General features: G+C 42.0%; 3 protein-coding genes across 5 annotated transcripts; 1 reads left to right on the top strand and 2 right to left on the bottom strand.

The window, feature by feature from the left end:
* Positions 1–196: 196 nt before the first annotated feature.
* On the bottom strand, positions 197–16,237 carry pak2a (p21 protein (Cdc42/Rac)-activated kinase 2a). 2 transcript variants are annotated; one of them, XM_063218892.1, is made up of 14 exons: positions 15,830–16,237; positions 9,600–9,813; positions 9,250–9,356; positions 8,625–8,778; positions 8,084–8,205; positions 7,381–7,516; positions 5,744–5,807; positions 5,494–5,542; positions 4,461–4,573; positions 3,979–4,096; positions 3,564–3,663; positions 3,148–3,344; positions 2,674–2,811; positions 197–1,415 (listed from the first exon to the last, which is right to left on the bottom strand). In XM_063218892.1, exons 2-14 carry the CDS (start codon positions 9,766–9,768, stop codon positions 1,329–1,331), a joined length of 1,554 nt encoding a protein of 517 aa, XP_063074962.1. In that variant the 5' UTR covers positions 9,769–9,813; positions 15,830–16,237; the 3' UTR covers positions 197–1,328. The 2 variants fall into 2 exon arrangements, with proteins under 2 accessions (XP_063074962.1, XP_063074961.1); XM_063218891.1 differs by lacking the exon at positions 15,830–16,237 and adding an exon at positions 11,980–12,346.
* A 229-nt stretch (positions 16,238–16,466) lies between these two features.
* LOC134465295 (inhibitor of growth protein 5-like) lies at positions 16,467–20,119 on the bottom strand. Its single transcript, XM_063218894.1, has 8 exons — positions 19,997–20,119; positions 19,591–19,662; positions 19,289–19,455; positions 19,072–19,186; positions 18,709–18,775; positions 18,188–18,317; positions 17,330–17,391; positions 16,467–17,149 (listed from the first exon to the last, which is right to left on the bottom strand). The coding sequence occupies exons 1-8, from the start codon at positions 20,031–20,033 to the stop codon at positions 17,110–17,112; spliced, it is 690 nt and encodes a 229-aa protein (XP_063074964.1). The 5' UTR covers positions 20,034–20,119; the 3' UTR covers positions 16,467–17,109.
* Positions 20,120–20,585: 466 nt separating this feature from the next.
* Positions 20,586–23,651, top strand: LOC134466335 (uncharacterized). 2 transcript variants are annotated; one of them, XM_063220234.1, is made up of 6 exons: positions 20,586–21,114; positions 21,565–21,775; positions 21,926–22,038; positions 22,475–22,644; positions 22,916–23,048; positions 23,167–23,651. In XM_063220234.1, the coding sequence occupies exons 1-6, from the start codon at positions 20,926–20,928 to the stop codon at positions 23,629–23,631; spliced, it is 1,281 nt and encodes a 426-aa protein (XP_063076304.1). In that variant the 5' UTR covers positions 20,586–20,925; the 3' UTR covers positions 23,632–23,651. The 2 variants fall into 2 exon arrangements, with proteins under 2 accessions (XP_063076304.1, XP_063076305.1); XM_063220235.1 differs by having other exon boundaries at positions 20,586–20,754.
* Positions 23,652–24,286: the final 635 nt, after the last annotated feature.

Consider the following 24,286-nt stretch of genomic DNA (forward strand, 5'->3'; position numbering starts at 1 on the left):
CTTTATTGTGTCCACACAGTTGCAAACCAAACACCATAATAACCCATACTTAATACCTGGGTAACCCATACTTAATACCTGGGTAACCCATGATTTCTGCCTAGTGCCTTAATGATTATAGCTTTGCATTCCCTTACCACAGCAAGACAAGTAATCAAAATATCCATTTGGAACAAATAACAAGGGCAACAGTCAGTGGAGATGTTTTGATTCAAGATCAAACTTTACTGATAATTTACAGAAAACAGATACGTTCCATCACTGTAACATTGGGCAGTTTCACAAGTTTTCTATCTGGAATGTTTTGATAGGCATAGTTTCCGGTGATATGCATAACATTTTACTGAGAAAACAATAGATCTATTTCACATAGAAATACCGAGAATTACAGTCCGAGACAGTCGAAATGAATCAAATTGTGGCATTCTGTCAGGTTGTTAGTTAAAAATATAAAACACAGTATACATACACATAAATACAAAATAGCTAGTCAAAAATGTCCTGATGTTTTGTGTTCCTTTCCCTCTCCATATTTCCTATTCAAAGTACATAATATACAAAAAAGATTTAACACATTTAAAACAGGCATTTTCAGGTTATTTATTTCTCTCCGACTCTGTTAATGGCAAAAATTTAACTCAATACAGCAATTTTCCTCAGTTAAAAAATCTTTTAAAAGATAAAAAAAGGCGAATAGGTATAGGCACAGGGTGACATACTCATTGGGACAGGGCTATGAGATTTCAAGTTTCATGTACACCTGGGACTGGGACAAAGTAAGGCAGAGAGAGGAGAAGAATAAGGAGAAAAATAAGAAGAATCAATCAAACAAACAAACTAAATAAAAAACACGGAGTGTGGAAATGGTAGAACATGAATTTGGCTTGGTGAAGCCTGGCAACAAAATTCCAAATCGTTTCACTGTTGCATCCCATTAGACCAAAGTGTGTACAAAAAGACTCAGAGATCATATAAACAACGAAGATTATATGGATGACCCTTTCCCCTGTGCAGCTTGCCATGGTACAGTGAGATCAGACGGTTTGGCAAAGACTAGGGGCCTATACTACAAGGCTGATTCAGGATAAGTTAAGGTTATGTTAAGAGGTTAATAATCTAATAGAAGAGCCTGGAGTCCACATTTCCTTAAGAAAAGCTCTTGTATTAGATGTTTTACCTCTTAACTTAACCTCAACTTATCCTGAACCAGCTTTGTAGTATAGGCCCAAGTTGTGTGCGAGTCCATTGGCCTGACAAGAAAGAAGACTTCCGCGTCTTCCTAATGTGGTAGGCAGGGTATGGTGAGTTGTAGCACTGGCCTATCTGGACTAACGATTGCTCTTCATGGCCTCCTTGGCAGCCAGAATGAGCGGAGTCAGGCTGGAGAGAGGCTTGGCTAGTTTCAAGAAGGGATGCTAGGAGGGAACAGAAAACCAATGAAAATGTGTTAGGCAGGATTCCCATTACTTCTTAGGGAAAATATTTCAACACCCCTTTCCCTTGCTAAATCCCACTTGAAAACCAGGGTCTTATTAAACATTTCACTGCTTTCAGACAAGGCATAAACAAATAGACATAGCAGAAAGTCCACAAATAGAAGTAGTTCTAAGTATGTTACACATACTACTTTTATGTTAAGTTCAGATTATGTTGTTAAGATCTGTCATGCAAGAGTTTACAAAGTAATGTAAGCAATTTTTACTCTTTTAAGCACTGATGCTGGCCAATAGTGGCGTCTTAATTCTTCACATTTTAATAGTTGAAGCAATAGTTTGAAAGGGAAGCGAGCTGTGAGCTGTGTGCAAAGTGTGTTGCAATTACAGCCAGCAAATGATGCAAGACCAGAGGGAGTGGCTGTAAAAGCAGTTGCTTCCATGAGCAAGGAAGATGGAAAATAAAAGAATTTGCACAATTTGTCAGCCATATACAGAGTTTCAACATACGAACAGGAAGTCTGACTGACAGCTAAGACACATCACTTATTTGACTGATTACAATTGAGCAACACTTGCCATACATTATTACCGGTAAATGTCTTTTTTTGCAATTCATGAGTGACGACAAAGGTGAAATCATCACTGAAATGCACTAGCGCATAAAAAGGTTTACAATCATCAAGCATGTAAAGCACCACCAACATGACCCAAAATCTACACATGCAGTTATGAAGTAAACAAATAGATGTTAGATGTTTCCTACTCATTTCATGCCTTTTTGTGTCCACTGTATCTGTTTATATTTATCTCTATTACATCCACAAATTTCTCGGCACTTCTACGGGTAAACTCGTCCAACTCTGTACATGTACGAGTTACAGGAGTACATGGAATTCAATAGAAGTCAAAAATGAGGAAAAGGAGAGTGCTGCGTTGGGTCAATTGTTTGTAAAAAAAAATCAGGTGCTTTTCAGAAAGGACATGATAACTTAAGTAATTTGGCTTGTGACAATCTCCAAAATGTGAAGGTCCAAACAGAAGGTTCCTTGTTGAAACTGGTAGTCTGAATGATCCGAGGCACACTGATCATAGTGAAAAAAGTTAAAAATCCTTTATTTTAATGGATAACGCCTACGCGTTTTGACTGTCTTCATCAGGGCAAACCCTTCTGTTTGGACCCTCACATTTTGGGGATGGCCACAAGCCAAATTACTGAGTACATGAAATGTCTTTTTACCTGCAGGAGCTCTTTTCCTCCTCCTCTCTTCTCAACATCCATCTCCAGGCAGCGATTCAGGAAGTCCCTGAAGACAGGGGACAACTTCTCGGGGTTCTGGAGCTCCGGAGTGCCGTTGGTGGCAATCAGATACAATGCCTGTTGACACAGAGGCAAGAGAAGGTCAGTCATGTTGTCATATATAACAACAATGTGCATACAATAGCTTTATTGCCTTAGTAAAGAGTTTTCAATTAACTTGACCTCTACAAAGTGTCCTAGTGTTCCTTGATTTTTTTTTACCTTACAGATGCATGTTTTTTATGAAATGTGTTACACAAATAACGTTACTATTATTATGATTATTGTTATGATGATCATCATGAGGATGACAATAATTATTATGGTGGCTACTATTAATATGATGATGATGGTTATTATTACAATGACCATGCTTCTTATGATTATTATTAAGGTTCTTATTATTTCTCTTACTCTTAGTGGGTTCTCATTGAGGTAAGGAGGCTCTCCTTCCACCATCTCAATGGCCATGATGCCAAGGGACCAGATGTCCACTTTGGGCCCGTACGCTTTCCGGGTCACCACCTCCGGGGCCATCCAGTATGGCGTGCCCACCATGGTACTGCGCTTGCTCTGCTCAGGTGTGATCTGGGCGCAGAAGCCGAAATCAGCTGTGGAAGGATATATGAGAGAGAGAGATAGAGAGAGAGAGAGAGAGAGAGAGAGAGAGAGAGAGAGAGAGAGAGAGAGAGAGAGCGAGAGAGAGAGAGAGAGAATGCTTTGTGAAAGAAAACAAGGATACCTGCCTCTGCGAGGACAGAGACAGCCAAGTATACTTTGCTGCAATATTCTGGTCCGATATATTTCAAAGCAACAGAGAAACCACCCACTCAGTTTGACTGATCCATCCATTCCCAACAACACGTTGTCACTCTTGATGTCTCGATGAATGACCTGGTTGGCGTGCAAGAACTCCAATGCTTGTAAACACTGTGTAGAGGCAAAACAGTGAGAGGATTAACTGTTTTAACCTCATTGTTATTAGTTTGTGATCATTTTGATCAAAATCCAAATTAGAGTAGAGTAGAGGATAATTTATTGATCCCAGGGGGAAGTTAAGGTATCAAGTAGCACACATACATACATAAATACAGAAGACATTACACACAAGTATTACACACATCATTACACATATACTAACCATATATAGCACACTCTTACATACATTCAGCCCAAGGCAGGTTAGATTAGATCCTTTGTCTCAAGGGGAGTTTTTCTCAGGGGGAGCTAAAGCCTCCTCCTTACCTCTCTGCAGACAGCAGCGATCTGTGCCTCATCCATGCAAGTCTCCGTCACAACATCAGTCAGGGAGCCACCAGCCAGGTACTCCATTACCACAAACAGCTCCTCACCCACCAGAAAACTGGTCAGAAACACAAGATTGAGGGGTCAAACAGAAACACACAACATTGCAAACGATAAAGCAATTTAACTTTATAATCAGTATACTATAAGCCCATTCATGCCTAAGACACTTGGAAAAAAAAACACCTGCTAAATGCCTACGCCCTTTTGGGAAAAGGTGCAAAAAATGTGCATTTTTAATTTAACTTTTTTTTTAATAATAAAAAAAACCCCTCAAATTTCATGAGCCTGAATGCTCCATCCAATGTTGTATATACGCGTCATCAGTGGTTTAACAAAGACTCAGTTACGAAATATACTGTAAGTGGGTGTAGCCTACAGGTCGTAGCAATGTGGTATGTCTATGGGTTGAATATACGTACCTGTCCAGGAAATTCACAATGTTGGGTTGCTTGAGTTCCTTCATCACTAGAATCTCATTAATGATGAGTTCCTTTTTGGGTTGCTTCTGCAGGTTGATCTGCTTGATCGCCACCTGAGGAAGGGTACACACACACACACAGCAATGTTAACTCACAATGTGCAAATAATGAAAAAACTGACAAAGACTAAACCAGGGGTGTCAAACAAAAGGCCTGGGTGCCAGACGCAGTCCACCAGATGGTTGAAAAAAGCAAAGAATGTCAAAAAAGAAGTAAATATCTAGTCCATTACAAATGTGTTGGAGGAGTCTGAGAATTCATGTTTTCAATAATTAAGAGCGAATTTGCTTTTTTGTTTGCCATTTACAGTCACCCCTGGACGTAACATAATAATAGCTCTGCTACATGCTTTGATCCAGCGTTTTATGACAAATCAATATTCCATATGAACCTATCTACAGCCAGTTACTCAAGAGAATGCAAATTAACCGGCGCTTGGTACCTGGTCTGTGACAACAACCTATAATACTGCATTCCAAGGCATTCCATAGTGCCTGTGTAGCTGTCCCTTGAAAGCAACTCCCGCTCGTAGGTGGTTGTTGGTGTGTGTGTGTGTGTGTTGGTAAACTATCCAAAACCACATGCTAACACAGTGTGAAGCTAGCACCCAAAGACGGGCCAGCAGACTGGATGAGATGGTAAACATGCACCATATAATTTGTAGGGAGGCATTGTTTACAGTTCACTCCACCTCCCAGTCTTCCCTTATTGCCTGAGAAAGCTGCCAATTTGGAGACCCTCTGCACTATGAAGTCTTGGCTGGCGAGGTAGATAATTACATTTGGAAAGTAGTGGGAGTGCCAAGCCAAATGAAGTACATCTTTTCTAGCATTCCAGCAGAATCAATATTAGACAAATTAAATTCCTGAATGTTCAAAGTCATTAATTTACAGCAGAATACAGAACATGGAGGGTAACTTCCTGGTATGCTTGCTGATATTCAGCCATGTTGGCTTGCACTTGAACTGCTTACCTCCTGACCTGTGGCAACATCAATGGCTGTGTAGACAGTTCCAGATGCTCTGCAATGTGTGAGGAGGACATTGAACACAACAAAAAACAATGCATGAACGACAGAAAAAATAACCATTAACCACCCCACTAAACACATTTTTTTGTCATTTTACATTAAACACTATGAATGGTTTTCAACGTAATAACTGAAGTGATGGATTGGAACCTTTTTAATACACATAAAAACCTAGACATTGTTATAAACTTACCCCTGACCAATTTTCTCATATCTTGTGTATTTCTTCTTGGGATCACCAATGCTGACAATGGTTCCTGAGCACAGTAAATAGAAGAAAAGACAGCACTTAATGAAAAAAGAACTGCATGGTGGATTATCAAGCTTGAATGAATCCCTTTGGAAACAGCTAAATGTCTTCTATCTTAAACTGAACAGACCAAGAGCACAACATAAAACACGTTACCCCTTTCCTAGACTGATGGTTGCACTGGCCAATGATGGTTTGTTACCGTGGGGTCACACCGCCAGCGTTGAACGCGTGGAAAGATGCGGAAGTAATTGACTTTGTATGGGAGAGCAGGCGGCAGAAGCTTTAAAAGCTGCAAAAGCGTTTCAAGAGTCGAGGGCGTCAAAAGCGTCAAAAGCAGAGGTCGTCAAAAGTTGAACTTCTAACATCTAAAAATATTTGTATGTAATGAGCTCGGCGCCAGCAGGCGTCAGCCAATGGAATGTTCAAATTTTTCTAAACACGAGCTTCGGTTGGTCGAGATTCCTGGTCGAACGCTTCAGGTTGAATCATTTGCCGCGATCAACGCCCCTGACCTGTGCTTTCCAGGCAGAAGTCAGCAGCGTTATGGCTCTTTCAACGCTGGCGGTGTGACCGCGGCATAATACTTCAATTTAACCTTTTTGACGTGCAAAAACTACTATCAACTCTCACAACCGACATGACCACCAACAAGATAATGTCTTACATAATGCATAATTTGTTACCAAAACACACCCATTCATGTTCCTTATATGAACACAAGCAACACATACAAATGTTTTAGTTCAGGGGTGTCAAACTCAAATTCACAGTGGGCCAAAATCTAAATCTGGGACCAAGTCATGGGCCGAACTGAATATTCAAAAAGTACTGAAATTGTGCATCCGCGAACATGCTTACAATACTCAAATGCTTACATCTTAAACACTCAATCCCAGCAGATAATGTAGTTCAAATGTGGCTGCACAGTCTGTTGTAAATGAGTGGTAGACATCATTGATGCATTTGTATGAGCATGTGACGACCAAAATGTAATGTTCAAGTCATATCAAAATACATTAATGTGTAGTGGGGGCCAACTGTAATACACATTTGAAATGATCTCGCAGGCCAAATAAAATGACTCCGCGGGCCAAATTTGGCCCCCGGGCCTGAGTTTGACATCCCTGTTTTAGTTAAATGTTTTGTAGCCTATGTGTACTGTATGTGGGTCAATGGCATTTTAGTAGGACACATCAGGGTGGTGCAAGCACACCTAATGCCACTTTTGTATGGATTAAATGGTTTTGTTGGTCTAAGTGGATTATCTGAGACGCATAGTCATTGCAGTACATTAATTACCAATTACTAATTAATTTATGGGCATTACCTGTGGTTGTACCACCTGAGGTATGTGCCTGGATTTCATTTTCACATTTGAAGTAAGGGCAACTCGCACACCTTGGATGCCGATGCAATAGTGTACTTTTATGGCATGTTTAGAAAAATAATCATAGAAGTGCTACCCAAGTGAACAGTGCAAACGTTTCGGTCCCAGTTAGACCATCCTCAGTGCGAAAGTGTGAAAGGTGTGACCACAAAGGGGGGGGGGGGGGGGAGGAGCAGAATGAAAGTCATACTCAGTTTCTCCATGATCTCCTCATCGGTCATCTTGCCCTTGGCCTTCTTCTGCTTATCGGCCCCTCGGGGGCCATCTGCTGTGTCTGAGCTGGCTGCTGGTGGTGGGGTGGGGTCGACAACAGATCTTGTGTATATCTGAGGATAGTTGGGCAAAAGACATGTTTAGATACACTAAATCCTGTGTATAGTGATACACACTTTACTTTAGTGTTACATCTATTAGCACTAATACATACAATATACAATACAATATAAGTAACTTGTAAGGCATGTACTAAGCAAAATCAATCATTTGTTAGGCATGCATTTGAACACGTCTTGTTCATGCACAATAAGGGATATATTACCAATGTAACCTTAGTAAGGCCCTAGTAGGCCTTTGCTTTTGCTTAGTATATGCCTTACAAGTTACTTATGCAGGCATTAACATTGTATGTATTAGTGCTAATGTAACACTAAAATAAAGTGTTACCATAATGATAAACAAAAACACAGAAGTCAACGTGTCAGGGACCCATTATAGAAAAATGCATCATCCAAAGATAATGAGTGTAGGATCTATTTAAGTACACTGGAGCGGTATTGACTTAACAACAATTGCAGTACATGGATTATGCTTACATCAATTTGACTATTAAAGTAAACTAAATTGTGTCTGCGGACTCGAAGTGTCATTGTCACCAGGATTAATAAAAGACGTACTGATCTGGTGTGCTCAGGCCGTGGTGCTACAATTGGCGGTGGTGCCTCATCATCATCATCATCCTCATCTTTGCTTGACGGTGAAGGCTCTGTGCCCTTTTTCATGGCTTGTGCATCTTTGTCTGTGGCCAGAGAAAGAGAGGAGTGAGAAGACAGATTTGTGCAGTTTAAAAAAAAAAAAAAAAAAATTGGGGCAGTACCCCATATGGGGGTAACCTGAAATGATGTATTAAGTTGACTAAATCACCACATGCAACCTTACAATTTAATAAATATCTATAGGTGTAATAGCATACAAGTTAGTTTGGTCATGTTTTTTTTTTTTTTGCTGAGAAATAAATGTATGCGTTCTCCACAAATTTGGGAAGTCAAAATGGGGTCCCAGGTCAAAATAGGTTGGGAACGACTAGATTTGAGAGTATGAGGGCAGACTCCTGAAAGCAAATCAGTCGGTCAGTGAGTGACCATACAGGTAATCAAATAGAGAGAGCAATGAGATTCAGCGGACCCCAACCGTGTCAAACTCAATCGGAACACTCACCTGAGGAAGAGAAACTGAGGTATTTTTGCCGGCCGTTGCCACCGGCAGAGTCATAAAACTTGAGGACATCCAGCACAGCCTGGGGGTTCTTCTTTTGCTCCGATTTGGTGATGTTTGAGGTCTGGAGTAGCCGAGCCCACTGCTCTGGCATACCCTATGGAAAAAGATAGAGCCACCTTGACAAGAGCATCACTGGGCAAGCTGCAATTACTGCCTAGTCGTGTTTTCAGCGTGTAAAATAGTCTTTCTATGCAGCATGAGAACAAAACCTTAGTATTTTAGTCATTTCTTGAATATCACCTTCATTACTTGAGCACATCTTCATTAATTCTCAACCTTTTTTGAAGAAACGCCCCCTTAGCCTCATCACAAGCCTCCCAATGCCCCCTTGGCATCATCACAACACTGACAACAGCCCCCTTAGTATTACGTAAAAAATGAAATGGATTAATGCCCCCCTTCTAAGCACCGCCCCCTCTCAACTGTATCCTTCTCAACGCCCTCTGGGGGGCTGTACCGCCCTCCGTTGAGAAACACTACTTTAGCACATAGAGATTTAAAGACGGACAACATATCATCCCAATATGCCTCTGCAAGATTTTTGAATTAAACCTGAATGACTTACAGTGAATTCTCCAGTAACTGCATCGAAGCCAACATGAATAGTGTGTTCGAAGTCAGAGGGTGATGAAATCTCTGGACGCTCCTTATCTTTGTCTTTCTTTCGTCCACCTGTAATGGCATTATTTAAAAATGATCATTATCAGTTTTGATCGACTGAAACAGCACTTAACACCAACAAGGATATCAACACACCACTCCAATCCATTTTAGCTTTCAAAATTCAATTTATTGTGGAAAACCCCATGATCACTGTCCTTGGAGGAAGTTCTTACTTTCACTTGGGGCAGATCTGGTAAACAGAACAAAGATTTGACATTCCCTAAAGTGGCGTAGCTGCCAAGCTAAGCATACCTTTTTCTGAGAATATGGAGATGATCTTGTTGCGGGACCTCTTCTCCTCTGGCACCGAGGGCAAAGGCTTGGAGCTGTGATTGGCCGACTGGTTATCCTTAAAAATAGTGCTGCTCATTCTGACAGGGGGGGCGGGGGGCTTGTCCTCCAGCTCACCGTTATCAGACATGACAGAGGGGCTCGGCCAGGCAAACACAGGGCTTCAGAGATTAACCTGAAAAGGGACGGGATCGTGAAAAAATGTCCAGTTGTTAGTGTGTGCATACCTACGCTCTGCTAGCCTGATTATCATAGACTTTCAAATCTCGACAAGACTTGGTCTGACCAAGAGCATAACAATATTATATACAATATAAAACATTTCCCAAACGGTATGGTTTACCCGCCTCCCTTAGTTTGCTAATGATTGTTTGCTTCCCGACAAGGTGGGAGGAGTTCCCTTTTTTTCAGGAGCTCAGAAACGATATTTGTATTGCTCTTGGCCTGACTAGAAGCAACGTTGAAGGTGTTGCGTCACTAGAAGGACACAGCCTGGCTAACGCTCTGCACTCATAAGACACTCAAATAGTTACTTAAGGTAGCCTATAGATTATACATTGAAGGACTAGTCATTGCAGCGGTATGTTCTCCTACAGTAATAGTTGCTGCTATGCATTGGCAGGCATAAACATGCACTACGCTCATTCGAAACAGATCTCAAATATATCGCAGGCATGTAAAACTACTGGTGTAGCATGTAGACTTGCTGACAGGCCTACCATTCCATGAAAACGGAGTCCGTGTCAGCCAAGTTACTGATGTCTATGGGGAAGTTCAAACTCACCCCCCCCCCTTTCTATGGGCTGCTGCCATCACAGCTGGCCTTTGTGCGGAGGCAGAAGGCCAACTGTGGCTTCATTTACTGGTAACCAGGAGACACCGACCATGAGAGTACAGCACAGCACATCCATCCACTGCTACCGTCTCAGCAAACTACGGCAGCCCCAGTTTTCATGTAATGGCCCTCGATCATGGTAGAAGAAGGCTTCACAACAGGAAGCCACGCCAATGAGAAGTAGCACTGAGGATTGTGTCAGCTTGAACTCAGGGCCGAGGTACACACTCGGGCCACATTAACTCTAGCCATGTCAATGTCCCTTACATGTCCACAATGTCCCAAGCCCTGAGCAATATAACCCCCTTTCTCCCCTATGTGTGAAGAGTGAGAGTGAAAATAGCTCAAGCCTTCCGTGTGTACATGCATGTAGGCAAAACCAACGTGTCTGGTCTCGTCTACCTGTTCCCCGCTAGTCAGTGCTACAGGGTTTGGTTTTTAAAATCTGTGCCATGTGTCTGCCTTGCAGCTCTGTAGGCATGCCATTTTGACATGCCCTAATAAGGTGAAAGAGTGCTTCTCCCTCCTCAATGACAGTGAATTCACCAATCTCAAGTAAGCGCACAGACCTCAACCTGACCACAGTTGCTTCCTTTTTGACAACACAGCATTCATGCAACCCCTTCAATTCAGTTAAATAGGGCCCATGCTTTAATCTACTCAGCCATTTCGAGTTATATGGTAGATGTGAAACTCCCTACACAACATGTTTTCCAACTAAAGAGAGATCAATCGTGTGGGCATATCCACAAACGGGCTAGTTGTATATGACACACAGTGGAGGAAGCAGACATGACTAAAAGCTCAAGTATGCCATCTTTGCATCACACTGAACTGTGCAGAACATTTTCCTGTTCGAACATGGTGGGAGACAACCTAGCAAGTTGAGAAATGGCATACAAAAAGTTGTCTGTTGCAAGAGTGCAGAGCGCACTGCTAGCTAGTTCCTGTTTTCCTCGTAAAAATAGAAGTAGCAACAGTAGAGCACTGTCTGGCTGTAGCAAGTGCTACTCACCAACTCTACAAAGTACTTGAAAATTCGGCGATCAGAAAGGAAAGCACAGAGACTGAGAATGTTGAGACAGAAAATACACCCAAAATTAAGACCCCCCCAAAAAGCAACAGGTTAAACATATTGCATTGTTATTCATGGTTATGCCTCAGCCTAGCAAGACCAGATTCGAGCTTCCTTGTTCTTTCTTGCTAAGCCAGACCTGAATCACATTTCTTGAATTACACAGAGCACATCACAGAACACACCATCATACTGCTTAGATGCACAGAAAGGTTTTTAGTGATAAGCGAAAGGAAATATTTTCTGAAATCAGATAACAATCCCTCGGCCGTGGCCCTTGTGCTGCTAGGAAACCAGAAAAAGGAAGTGCTCATAGCCACACGTCTGCAACATGCCCTGGGTCATTAAAATGAAAAACAGCAAGATCTCCAACACCCAGAGGATAACATTAAATGAAGTTGGCACAGAAAAGCAAAGCAAGTCCATCTCACCCTGAAATGCCCCACGAGGAGTAGTCCTGTTGACCTCCTCGGTTTCTAGTTGTTGTCACTCAGTCTTGTGTGTACACTGACCATCCAAAACTAATGGCGAACCAAACCAACAACAATAAAAGTCAACCAGCCAAGCAGGCACGCACACACACACACAAGTGAGGATGCCTGTGTGTGTGAGGAGAGATGGCAGGGAACTCTTCACTCCCTCTACGTGTCCTAAGTGTCCGTCGATGCTCGTTCTCCTTCCCACGTCAGGAGATGAGCAGGGGGCAAGCCCGTGCAGGCAGGCCTCATTCCAAAGCTCATCCACACTTTGCGAGTGCAGTCTTGTTCAAAGGCCGGCTGCAACACACACACACACACACACACGTACAGTGCTTCAGCAGACACGAGGCACCGCCCCCTTTGCCTTGCCTCTCATCATCACCACCTCCACCCAGTGTTGCCAGATTGGGCAGTTGCTCGCCCAATTGGGCTGCTTAGGATGACTGTCTGCAGGTAAAAATAGCATTTAGCAAAAAAACCCTGCCCAATTTATGGCCATAGAAATCAATAGAATTGGGCGGGATTTAGTGCTTCCAGGCGGGTTTTTTGGGCTGGAAATCATCAGCCTCATCTGGCAACCCTGCCTGCCTCCACCCCAGCAGCCCTCAGGCTGTGACATAAGATGAGATGAGGGCCAACCCCCAGCTTCATTTCAGGAACTGCTCTGACTTACTGCATCAAGGGCCAGGAGAGTAGCCTGTCACAAATGACACTATGGGCACTTCACCTTGTGGAGTGGGGAGTGTGTGTGTGTGTGTGTGTGTGAACTGAAGCACTGGCTCGTTCAAATTTGTCTGTGTTCATTTAACATCCAAACAGCAAGTAGTAGTTTCAGCTAGTGTAACACGTGCCTCTTTTCCACTGCCAGTTTTCTGGTAGGCCTACAGCTCAACACAGCGTGACTCGCCCGCCACTTTTTGCTTCACGATTGAGCGGTGCCGTGCCTATTCAAAAAGCAAAAAGTGACAACCAAGTTGAGCTGTGTCGAGCTGTAGGCCTACCAGAAAACCGGCAGTGGAAAAGAGACTGTGGTGTGACAAGACAGTGACGGCCGGGGGTAACAAGTGGAACAGTGGGCAAAACCAGGATAGCTCTTGCCGGCACAACCGCTGTCCTGGTGAGGATGGTGGTTAATGCAGCAATGTTAAAAAAAGAAAAATGCTTTCAAAGGGACATTGGAGCTGTACCATGACATTCCCTTGTACTGCTAAGGAAAGCAAGCTATTTGCATTGCCCAAGTCTGAACTTGCTTTTGCACAGAGGCTAGTGGTTTAACTGGGTGTGGTCTTTTGAAAGTCAACACCTCCAAGGCACAAAAATCTATGCAGACTGCACTTTGGTGACCCACCTTCTCTGCGCACTGTGTGTTCATGGTTGGGTGAGCAAGATTCCTAGCCTACTTGATCTTGTTAACACACGCCCCATGCAGCAGAGCACTGCAGGCTGACGAGTCATTTTTAATCACCTGAAGGCACACATTTCACAACCAACCACTTGAATCCACTCACTCTAATACCTGTTTCTTTACATGGTTATCACAGTCATACCTCTAAGTTCTACAATAATGATTGACAAGCCTTTTGAAGGAACAGGCAATGTTCTAAACAAAAATTCTTTAAATAAAGAAACATGGTCCTGATAGCACTTCTTACAAGAACAACTGTACCAGTGGGCCTCAATGTCAAGCATCTTGGCTTTTTAGCAATACAGGTAGAAGCAAAAATCCAAATCCCAGGAACGAATAGAAGTTCCCTTCAGCCTGCCCTATTCTGTCTGATCCCATTCTGTCACCTGATATGTGGTTTTTAACTGTTAGCCTGTGACTCCATGGACCCAGCACTTGTCACACAACCAACTTCACACACAACTTGAACTTCAGTGCCAAACAATAACAAGAATGCAACCAGCCTATCAGACGGCAAACAAGGCCCCAATAATGTTCACATATAACAGTAATCATAATAATAGATATATGGTAGGTTCATTCTCGACTGGGTCAGAGGCCTAATAGGATTTTTTTGTTGCAATGACGGTAATACAAGTCAACATTTTGCAGTGAATCAATGAATGATTATTACTAACTGGAAGTCTGTGAGTAAATGGGAGAGCCGTCCCATGCACACGAGCCCAGTAATTACACACCCACTACACTGAACCAGGCAAAGAAAACAAAAGTGGTGATGTTCGGGTTTTGTAGCCCAGATGTGTGGCTGCTGAGTGGAGGAATTGTTTACAGGAAGAGCAACCAGGAGCCTTTTGTGTTTTGCTGCCTCTAAAAAAGGAAATTCTGAGCACGGCTTCCTGAACGCACAAGCTGCCTCCCCCTCAGCTGCCACGAGAGAGCAGGGCCTGCTTGCTAACATGCCGGCAGAGGAGCACAAGACAAACCACTGCAGCTCACCCATAGAATTAGCAGTAGTAATATACAGTCTATGATCTCACCTGGGGCCTATACTAAAAAGCTGGTTCAGGAGTAAACCAGGTCAAGTTAATAAGTAAATCATCTAATAGAAGAGCCTCCCCCTCAGCTGCCACGAGAGAGCAGGGCCTGCTTGCTAACATGCCGGCAGAGGAGCACAAGACAAACCACTGCAGCTCACCTGGGGCCTATACTGGTTCAGGAGTAAACTAGGTTAAGAAGTAAATCACCTAACAGCAGAGTCCGGAGTCCTCAGTCTCTTCTATTAGATGATTTATCTCTAAACTTGACTTTCTGTCATTTTTTTACGTAGCAGAGACCTGGAATTTGAACAGGGGTGTGTAGACTTTTGGGAGGCACTGTATGGTTCATTTATGTGTAAGAATGTGTGTAATGTCTCGTGGGTAATGTCTTTTTTGTATTTATGTACTATGTGTGTATGCCACTTGACACCTTAATTTCCCCCTGAAATCAATACATGATACTCTACTCTTCTCTTAACCTGGTTTACTCCTGAACCAGTTTCTTAGTATACCCCTCACCCAGGTCCTCAAATAATGAATAGCAGCAGACAGGCTGATGACACATTTAGTTAAGGTCAAGTTACAGCGAAATTAAACAACCAGGTCAACACACCAACTGGTTCTGAGTTACGAAAATGCTGAGACAGGTCACATATCAATCAAGCCTCTCAACAATTGATCTACAGTGCACCGACTGTGATATAATTTTGGCAATTTCAGTAGTAATAACCACTCTGCTGCAGTGTGTCCAATTTGTCTACAGTCAAATATGCGCATGACTGTAAAGAGTGGAAGATGTATTTGGCTTCACACTATTACTGCTTCTTATCCTCCCTTTTATTTTGCATTATTGCTGTCTTTCCATGTGCTATTTTCTAAAATAAATAGAGTAAGGCCTATATGACTTAGGCCTATCCTTTTTACCACTAGTCTGCACATTATGTCTGCACATGACACCTGACCAAAAACACACCAGGGAAAGAAAATAGTCCATCATTAGGCCTGGAAATCCATGGATCATCCTGAGATAGCCACTACTCTGGACTGGGCAGCATTTATTATAAGCAAATTCAGGACAACATCACGAAACCACTAAGTGAACTCATATGCCATCATTCCTGTAAGCAATGTACTACATTAGCCCATGGCTATACTTAAAAACGTTGCATAAATTGCCACTAGCCTGGACTTTGACAATACTATACCAGATAACATTTGGGTAGCCTATATAGCTGCTTGTGAAACGGCATGATATACTGAAATACTTTAAATACCACGTTTCCTTTCACTTTTCTCTGCTTGCCACCTTTAAGTAGGTGATCAGCTACAAAGTAACACATGAACAGAATCTCACACTCACCAACAAAACGGCAGCGTGAAGTCCTGCAAAGTCCCCGAGGAGCTCCCCACCTTTTATGATGGCCGGTAGTAAATCAACTTATTTGCCAGATTGCCTATTTTGAACGAGTTGTGGTCGCTCAACCACGATGACCTGCTTTTTATTCGTAGTTCTATCTTCTTCTTGAACCGGGATAGACCCGCTATGGCGGAGGGGAAGCGGAACTACCGACCCAGCCCAGCCGAGGATAGATGTGATTCTAACAGTAAAAGCGGATCAAAGGCGAACTTTTAAAAAGTCCCCCGGTTCCGTAATACATCAACAATTAATTATCTAGCAGATATATCCGTTTTAGTGCTATGAATAGTTTCCAATCGCATCACAATGTTGGTTACAGTGAACTGTGGTACAGATTTATGTGACGCTGGAAACAGCTGATATGACTACGCTACTACGTTTCCCATAATTTTGCAGCATCCGGCGGTGCGTCATGAAAATACGATCGGACGTTACATTCTCTACGTCTTGTAGTTAGAACCCTATCCGAAATCAAATGCACCACGAACCAAAGTTAGACTTCATTCAATCCACACTACTAAATGGAGTCGTGCGAGAGTCAGACGTACAACACGAAATATTTAAAAAAGGACAAGGGGGCTGGCCTCAGCAAAAAGAATTTACTAAAACAGCAATGATTATACAAATATCTGTCAAAATACAATGCATAGTTTCACATAGCCCTGACATCTTCTGACATTCACCTGAATTGCACAAATGTGTTTAATTTCATTTAGTTGATATGCACCAATGCACATATCCACACATTACATTCCAGAAAGCAAATTGGTGCCTGACTGACAGTTTCTAAAACACACATATTTATAGAGCATCTTTGGGATGAAATTATGCCATTACCATCTATGCACAATGATCTTGCGGTGACAGCATGACAACAGTTAATTCATATGGGGACTCCCTGTAGGCTAATATCAAGGGAATCAGACATATGCATTATATGTGCCTGTGCAAATCTGCATTAAAGTCTAACCACAAAATAGGCATAAGCAATCCTGGAAACGTGTGACTCACCCATTTGCCTTGCATGTACAACATGAATTCCAAACACTGTTTTTTTAGAATTCCATTTTAGCACTAGGTGGTGTGCACAGTTATCACAGGGTCAATCCTCCTATATTTCCAATGATCCACAAAGGCAATTCTGGCACAATAGCTATTAACAGAAAGTCATCATATACAATGTCTGAGATAACAAACTCTGATTGAAGACATGTTGAAGGCAGTCATTTTTTCCTCATATCTTTTACGCAGCTGGGACAATACCTGTTAAAAGAAAGAGTTCAATCAAATTACAACTGGTGTACAATTCAACAGTCAAGAAAGTCTCTAACAGGTCACCTACATTGATTTTTTGGATAAATATGTACACTCGATATAAGTAACAGTAGTTTAGCACGGATCACTACATTGAAAAAGTCTAGATGAAATTTGCCATCAACTCACCATTTACCCTTTGGTTTTGTAGCAAGGCCAACACAGGCAAAGTGGAACCATTCTGTTGGACACTGTGAGGAGAGATTTGCATATCACTAAGTATGTAACAACTGTCTGATGCAGCAAGCATTAATGCATGGAATTGCACACTGCTCCCAAAAAGTGTGTGTGTGTGTGTGTGTGTGTGTGTGTTGGGGGCACAGCAACCTTCTTGCCACAGCACACATTGGGTGGATTTCAATGTGCAGACTTCCGGCCTCCCTTGCTCACTTGCCTACTTGTGCCTGCATCATGATGTCACCGACGGCAGAAAATGTACTCAATATCTTGCAAAAGCCCAATTCTAATGTCATTTCCTCATTTGCAGTTGGGATGGTGAATGCAAAAATTGGTTTGGCTAGGCTGACAGCGGGGAAACTTTATTGTTTTCTCCACGGAGGCGGGGCATCAAACAAAATGTGAGGCCACAAGCACAAGTGGAGGACGGGAGACTGGATATTGGAATGCACTCATTAATGTGCCATCTTGGAAGAGTAGCACTACATGAGCAGCAAATTCTGTGGATGATAGACACCACCTAGTGGTACCTACAGGAGTGCGAACCGTCAAAATGAACATGTGGCCAAAAAAAAAATCACTAAGAAATGGTCTGTCACACCACCTGAACAATAACTATTTTGGGGGAGTATTTTGGTTATTACCTCCAATATCAACCCATTGCTATTTAAATTCGCACACAACAGTCAGGACATGTATTCACAATGACTGTTGCTTCCTAACTGGACAGTGGCATCACAGAATGATTGACTTGTGTTGCTTTGGTGTTCCCTTTATTTTTGTGGAGCAGTGTATTTAGCAGCAATTTACCTCAAGGTTGTCGCAGCCAATCATCTCCCCATATGACACCTGACTGCACAGACAGTAGGTGGGCTCATTTGGGTCCACTGGCATGTCCAGCACATCTGCCGGATGCATGGCCAAAAGGGACTCGGTGACACTGGCAATGCAGATAGGGAGAGAAAGTATTTTTTTAACAACCACAACCTATGAACAACCCAAAACATTGTACGCATCGCCACATCAAATGTGTTGCAAGAAGAATAGTGAGTTTTCCCGCCCTCCAGAGAACAAATCTAAAAGGTGATCAGATTTGTATCCCTTCCCGATAAATATTCTGAATTCAGTGTGATCTGGTATTGTGTTGCCAAAGTGAACTTTTACCAACCACTGCCCACTAAGACAAATACAGGTCAAGGGTCAAACTTTGAGTGTTTTTTTAAACAGACCATACTGATTTACGTAAATTGATTAATCTCACGAATATTGTTGAGAGACAGGTTACAAAGTAATATTATCCTCTACAATGCAAGAATGAGAACATTGCCTACCTGCTTTTCAGCTTTTTTGAGATAGGGTTGTTCTCCACTGTCTTCTTGACTTTGACAGTTTTGTCCCCTTTTTAAGGGAGAGGGCACAAAGAATGTTACACCACATCACAACATACAGAGCTATAACAAAATAGGCCTACTACTGAGCAAAGGTGCCAACCTCAGCCTCAGCTCAACATAAAAAAACTGCAGAATGTTGTAATGACTGCAGCATGAGCTGAGGCGGATAGAAGACAGTAATCAACATTTTCATTATTATTAGGATGTTTTGCCCCCACCCCCACCTTAATCTTTGGGAGGGGGGGTGGCATTCGGCACCTGTGCTTTTCGATTCAACCAAAAGCAGTGGCATGAACAACTTACTTTTCAGTCTTTTCTCATCTGAACTTTCCTGGCTGCTTGAACCAAATGAATCCTTCTTGAGATCATTCTCAAAACGAGCCAGGTCAGCATCCAAACGACGAATGTGTTTATCTACCTAAAAACAAGTATACCTCTTTACTGGGTCATTCAATGCTGTCATATTAAAATCAATAGTGTGTAAAAAATAGAAAATCCTAATAAGGGTAGGTGTGCTAACCATTTCATATATTTGCACAGCAAGTTGCACTTTATCATCGCTGTACTCTCTGCATTTTGAGTATGCATTTTCAATCTTCTGCAGGTGGTGGACACGTTGTTCAGGAGCCAATTCCTTAACACTGGCAATATAATCTTCAGCAAGGTTGTCAATCTCAGTCTTCTGCTCTATTAAAACAAAAGGTCAACCTCAACAGCAGCAGCAGCAACATCAACAACAAAACAGACATGTAGCCAAAGCCACAGAACTAAACAAGGACACAGGTTGACAATTGTCAGAGCCAGACATATCTTCCAGGTTACCTTGTGTTCTGTTATCCAACTCCCTCATCAAACTGAAGTTCCTCTGAAGTTCAAAAGGCAGTCCTTCAATACCTGGGTCGGGACAAGGAGAGACAATCATTTATGGGGCCGACTTCTGATCTTGAAAATTAAACCGGCTTCACCTAGACTAGTCAAAGACAGCAGGCAGCAGTAACTGTTCAGTGTAACATAACAAATGAATAATGCTGTTGTTGATATAGGCCCAAACACCAACATGTTTAAGGTAAGGCTGTTTCTCGGGTTGCTCAGAAGAACGCCATTCTCCAAACATGTTTAAACTTTACACCCCAGAATCGTCTGAACTATTTTTAAACCTCATAAATTAACCATGCCAGTCGACAATTAACGGTAGCCATTGGAAGCCATTTGATTGTTGTCAACTTACTATCAAGATACTGCTCCAAGTACATTGCTGTGGCCATGTTGCAGTGAATTTTATTTGGCTCGTTCGCGGAAAAACCGCTCCTCTTCTTCTTCTCGTTCTTCTTTTGGGTTTTACGGGAACTAGCATCCAGTATGCTGCCACCTACTGGTGTAATGTTCTACAGCACTACATTCTAGGTAGTAGTCAAGGAGGTCGCTACATTGGTAGTAGTAGATACAAATTTGAAGAAACGACCCTTTCCTTTTAACTACACGTGCCCCCACATCCAGCACACGTTTTATTTTTTTATTTTTTATAAAGACACTTCCTTCAGACCACATCGCTTTAGGTGTCTGAACATTTCTTTCCTATGGCAATCATATTTCTTGCAAAACAACACATCAACTGTCTCCCTCTGCTGGCAAGAACATAGTCCATCCTGTTTCCCAAAGAAAAACAGCATGCTATTCAGTCATGTATGGGTCTATTTTTTAATCTCATAATGTCATATAACTTCCTCCAGGTTTACCACCAGTGCAAACTGTAACTGAGACAGTAACCCTAGTAAAAAATGGAAAAGCCCTTTTTTTTAATTACTTATTCATCACTATAGGGTTGGCAAGTGTGACGTCACGGATCCAAATCCCCAGCTCCCAATGTATACTGTAATGATAACAGCCAATGTTCACGGTTGGATTGTAAAACGCCTGCTAAGGTTACGAAGACACGGAACACATCGTTGAAAAGACGAAACCACGCGGATTCATCTGCATTTTAAAGTAAGTCGATCAGACCTGTATATCTCATTCAATAAACTCCATGAAAGTGCGACCAGCAAAAAGGACCCAGTGCTGTTTGTGCTAACGTTAGCCGCCGGCGGGAACATAAACAGAAATTCTAAACACAGTGAACGTTAACGACAGGTAATATCTAGTGATTGCTATACGAAAATGTCTACTGCTAAGGAGCCAGTCACATTTTTCACCGTGACTTCGTATTTCGCCAGCCATCCGAAGTCAGTTAAAAAGGGACTGAACTCCTACAACTCAAATAGAGTGATTAGTGTCAATGTTATGTCAGGTGGCAGCTTGAAAGGAAAAGTGCAGGCGTCTATGAAGAAAAAAGAATATGAGGTGGAGGTGAGGCGAAACATTAGCTAAATATGTGGGTGTCGACTTGAAAACCGATATAACTGTTGACGTTTACTATGTGAAATATGTTCAATCTATGTCAGTTAAGCAACATGGTTTGTTATCGGTGAGAAATGGTTGTCTATCCACAGAGTGCTAGTTGGTACAGTGGCGCTATCTAGTGGTCGTCTAAACTTAAATATCAAAGTGCTCAAGCTGTTCCCTCAGCGGCGATTTATGTTATGTTATGTTCTTGTATGCCTACGACCATGGCTCTATTTTTTTTTTTATCACCTGCCAAAATGTTGAAAGTATGTTATTCTTGCCATAGCCTACACACACTCACTGATGGGTAAAAATGGCTGGTACGTTTTTCCAGCCAAAGTGACTTTTCACCAGCATTTGGCTGGTGTTAATTTAGAGCCTGGCTTTGGACTAAGAAAAGTTGTGTTCATCTAGGTGCATGTAGAGGATCAGGAGGTGACGGACAGCAGGTGTACATGTGCTGTTGGTCTAGCCAAGTGCCACCACATTGCAGCCCTCCTCATTTGGGCGGAGAAGAACATGACCCGGACGGATGTGGAGTGTGTGTGGAGAAGGCCTACAGCACACAAAACAGAGGACGTTGTGGCCAAGAGGCTGTCTGTGATGGCACCTTCGACATCAAAAGGTTAGTAGCCCAGCCTACTTGGAATAATGACTCACAACCACAAAATATTTATCACCAGTTATCCATGCTTTCTGCTTTGATGTTGAACCTACATGGACCTACATTTTCTTTACATATTAAATTGAATTATATTTTATGCATTTATTTCAGCTGGAATTAAGCGCCCAGTGACCGAAGAAGACAAAGGCTGGACAAGGCAGTCTTTGGCGCAATTTGGGCGTTTCACAGGTCTGGGCTTTATTTTAGCCCCAGAAATACATCAGGTATGCTTTCTGTTTTTTATATTTTTGATGTATTTTTATAATCATCCCAAGGTCTATACATTCTCTCGACTAGGAGTGTCGTGATAACCAAAATACCTGACAATGACAATAATAATCTAACACTTGGAAATCTAAAATAATACTGTACGATAGGCTACCAGATTACTGAGGCCTACTGTACACAGTTAGCATTTACAACTTCTCATGTCAAAGCTGCAATCGTAGTGAATAGCTGAACAAATTCATTTCTACAATGACAAATCCACACTGACTATTTCCTCATCACTTCAGAATGACGGCCAAACCAGAGGGCACAAACACTCCTTGCATTTATTTTAGATATACTTTTTGCCTGTGCTGTGTAACCAACATATATTTGTGTGCCATATTGTTCTATGCATAAGTCTGTTTTTTCCCTTGATAATTGTTGGGGCAGGAATTTGACCCATCCCTACCAGAGAAACTATTTGATGGGATACTGGCCAGTCAGGAGTACAGCGATGCTCAAGACAAAGAGGACTTCATCATGACGTCTCTTGCTGTCAGCCAGCAACAAAAAGAAGCCATCGAGAGGGCCACAGTTGGGCAGACGAGCAATGCATTATGGTAAGTACACATGGGCAACACAGCGCCAATGTTGGAGGATGTTTATTCAGTTATTTGATATTGTAGAAAAAGCTGCTCACAGACATGAGACTCAATTCATTTTGAAATGGTAACTTTTTGACTTTAAACACAAACAAATAATGTAAATGTAATCGACACTTGTACAATTATTCTGCTTGGGTCAGAAAGTTGCCATTTGGATTGACATGAGTTTTGTGTCGTATTTCCTTAATCATCTATGTGTCAACTAAAATGGCTTTCTCTGTAACAGGGCAGCATATCGCAAGAAGAGGATCACAGCGAGCAACTTTGGTTTGGTTTTGTCTGCAGTCAGAAGACAGTCTTTCCCACCTTCATTGTTCAAGACACTGCTGGGAGAATACAACCCCAAACAAGGAGCTCGTGTGAGTAGCGAACACACCGTGTAATTTTTTAGCCATTTACTAGGCTACCATTTACTAGGCTACTTTGCTATTTATTTGCTTTTGATTCTTACACTTGTGTTTCATTCTCTGTCCCCAGGCATGTGATTGGGGAATCGTGCACGAGAAAGAGGCCAAAAAGAAGTTCATGGAACAAAGTGGGGAGACCATCCTGGAGAAGGGACTGTTCCTGTCTGACAGTGGGCTGCTTGGGGCCTCCCCAGATGGACTTCTACTGTCCAGCAATTACCTTGTGGAGGTGAAATGCCCATATTCTGCCAGAGAGAAAACAATCGCTCAGGCAGCAGAGGCAAAGGACTTTTACCTGTACGTGGACCAAGTCACCGGGCTATTTAGGTTGAAGAACACCCACAACTACTGGCATCAGATTCAGGGCAACCTGCACCTGACAGAGGCTACCACCTGTCATCTAGTTGTATGGACAACTCAGGACATGGCCATTGTAGAGATTAAAAAAGACCCAGCCTGGGTCAGCAATCTTAAGGTCCTGGAAATTTTTTACAAGGACCATTTTCTGCCCCGTGCTCTCTTCAATAACAAATAAATGTTAACTTATTGAACTTATTTACTGATATGCGTCATATTTTTTTTTACACATTCTGAAATCAGGGGTTATGAAAGTCAGCATTGAATTTACACTGGACACAGCATGTGTCTTTAGGAAGTTGTCTCATCTTGCATCTAGCCTTACAAAGGGAATGTCCAAGTACTTGCAAGGTAATGAAAGAACCGCACACCGTGAGCTCCCATTTACTCTTTTATTTACTCTTCTCCCATTTACTCTTACTATTTTTTTTATTCCAGTGATGTTTCGGAATAAAAATGGTGTAAATGGGAGCTTATCAGTGTGCAGATCTTTCATTACCTTACAAGTACTTCACATTTTGAACCTGCACCCAACCAACAAAAAAGAATGTGGATGTGTGTGAGATTGGACTTGAATGCCCAAGTACTTAACACTGTTCTATGCTCCAAAATACTTCATGGTACATTAACTGAATTATTTCCTTCAAGTTATCTTGTTTTGTCCAACACCTGCGCCGCTGGAATGCCCAAGTACTTATCTTAGATATTCATTCTACATTAAACAATATTACTGTGTGAATATAATGCAAAAGACAAACACAAATTAAGACATACTATAACATTTATTTATATACAATATTATGATAACTGATTATTTATGATGACTGGTAAGA

The sequence above is a fragment of the Engraulis encrasicolus genome, chromosome 16 (assembly GCF_034702125.1).
Source record: "Engraulis encrasicolus isolate BLACKSEA-1 chromosome 16, IST_EnEncr_1.0, whole genome shotgun sequence".
NCBI classification, from domain to species: domain Eukaryota; kingdom Metazoa; phylum Chordata; class Actinopteri; order Clupeiformes; family Engraulidae; genus Engraulis; species Engraulis encrasicolus.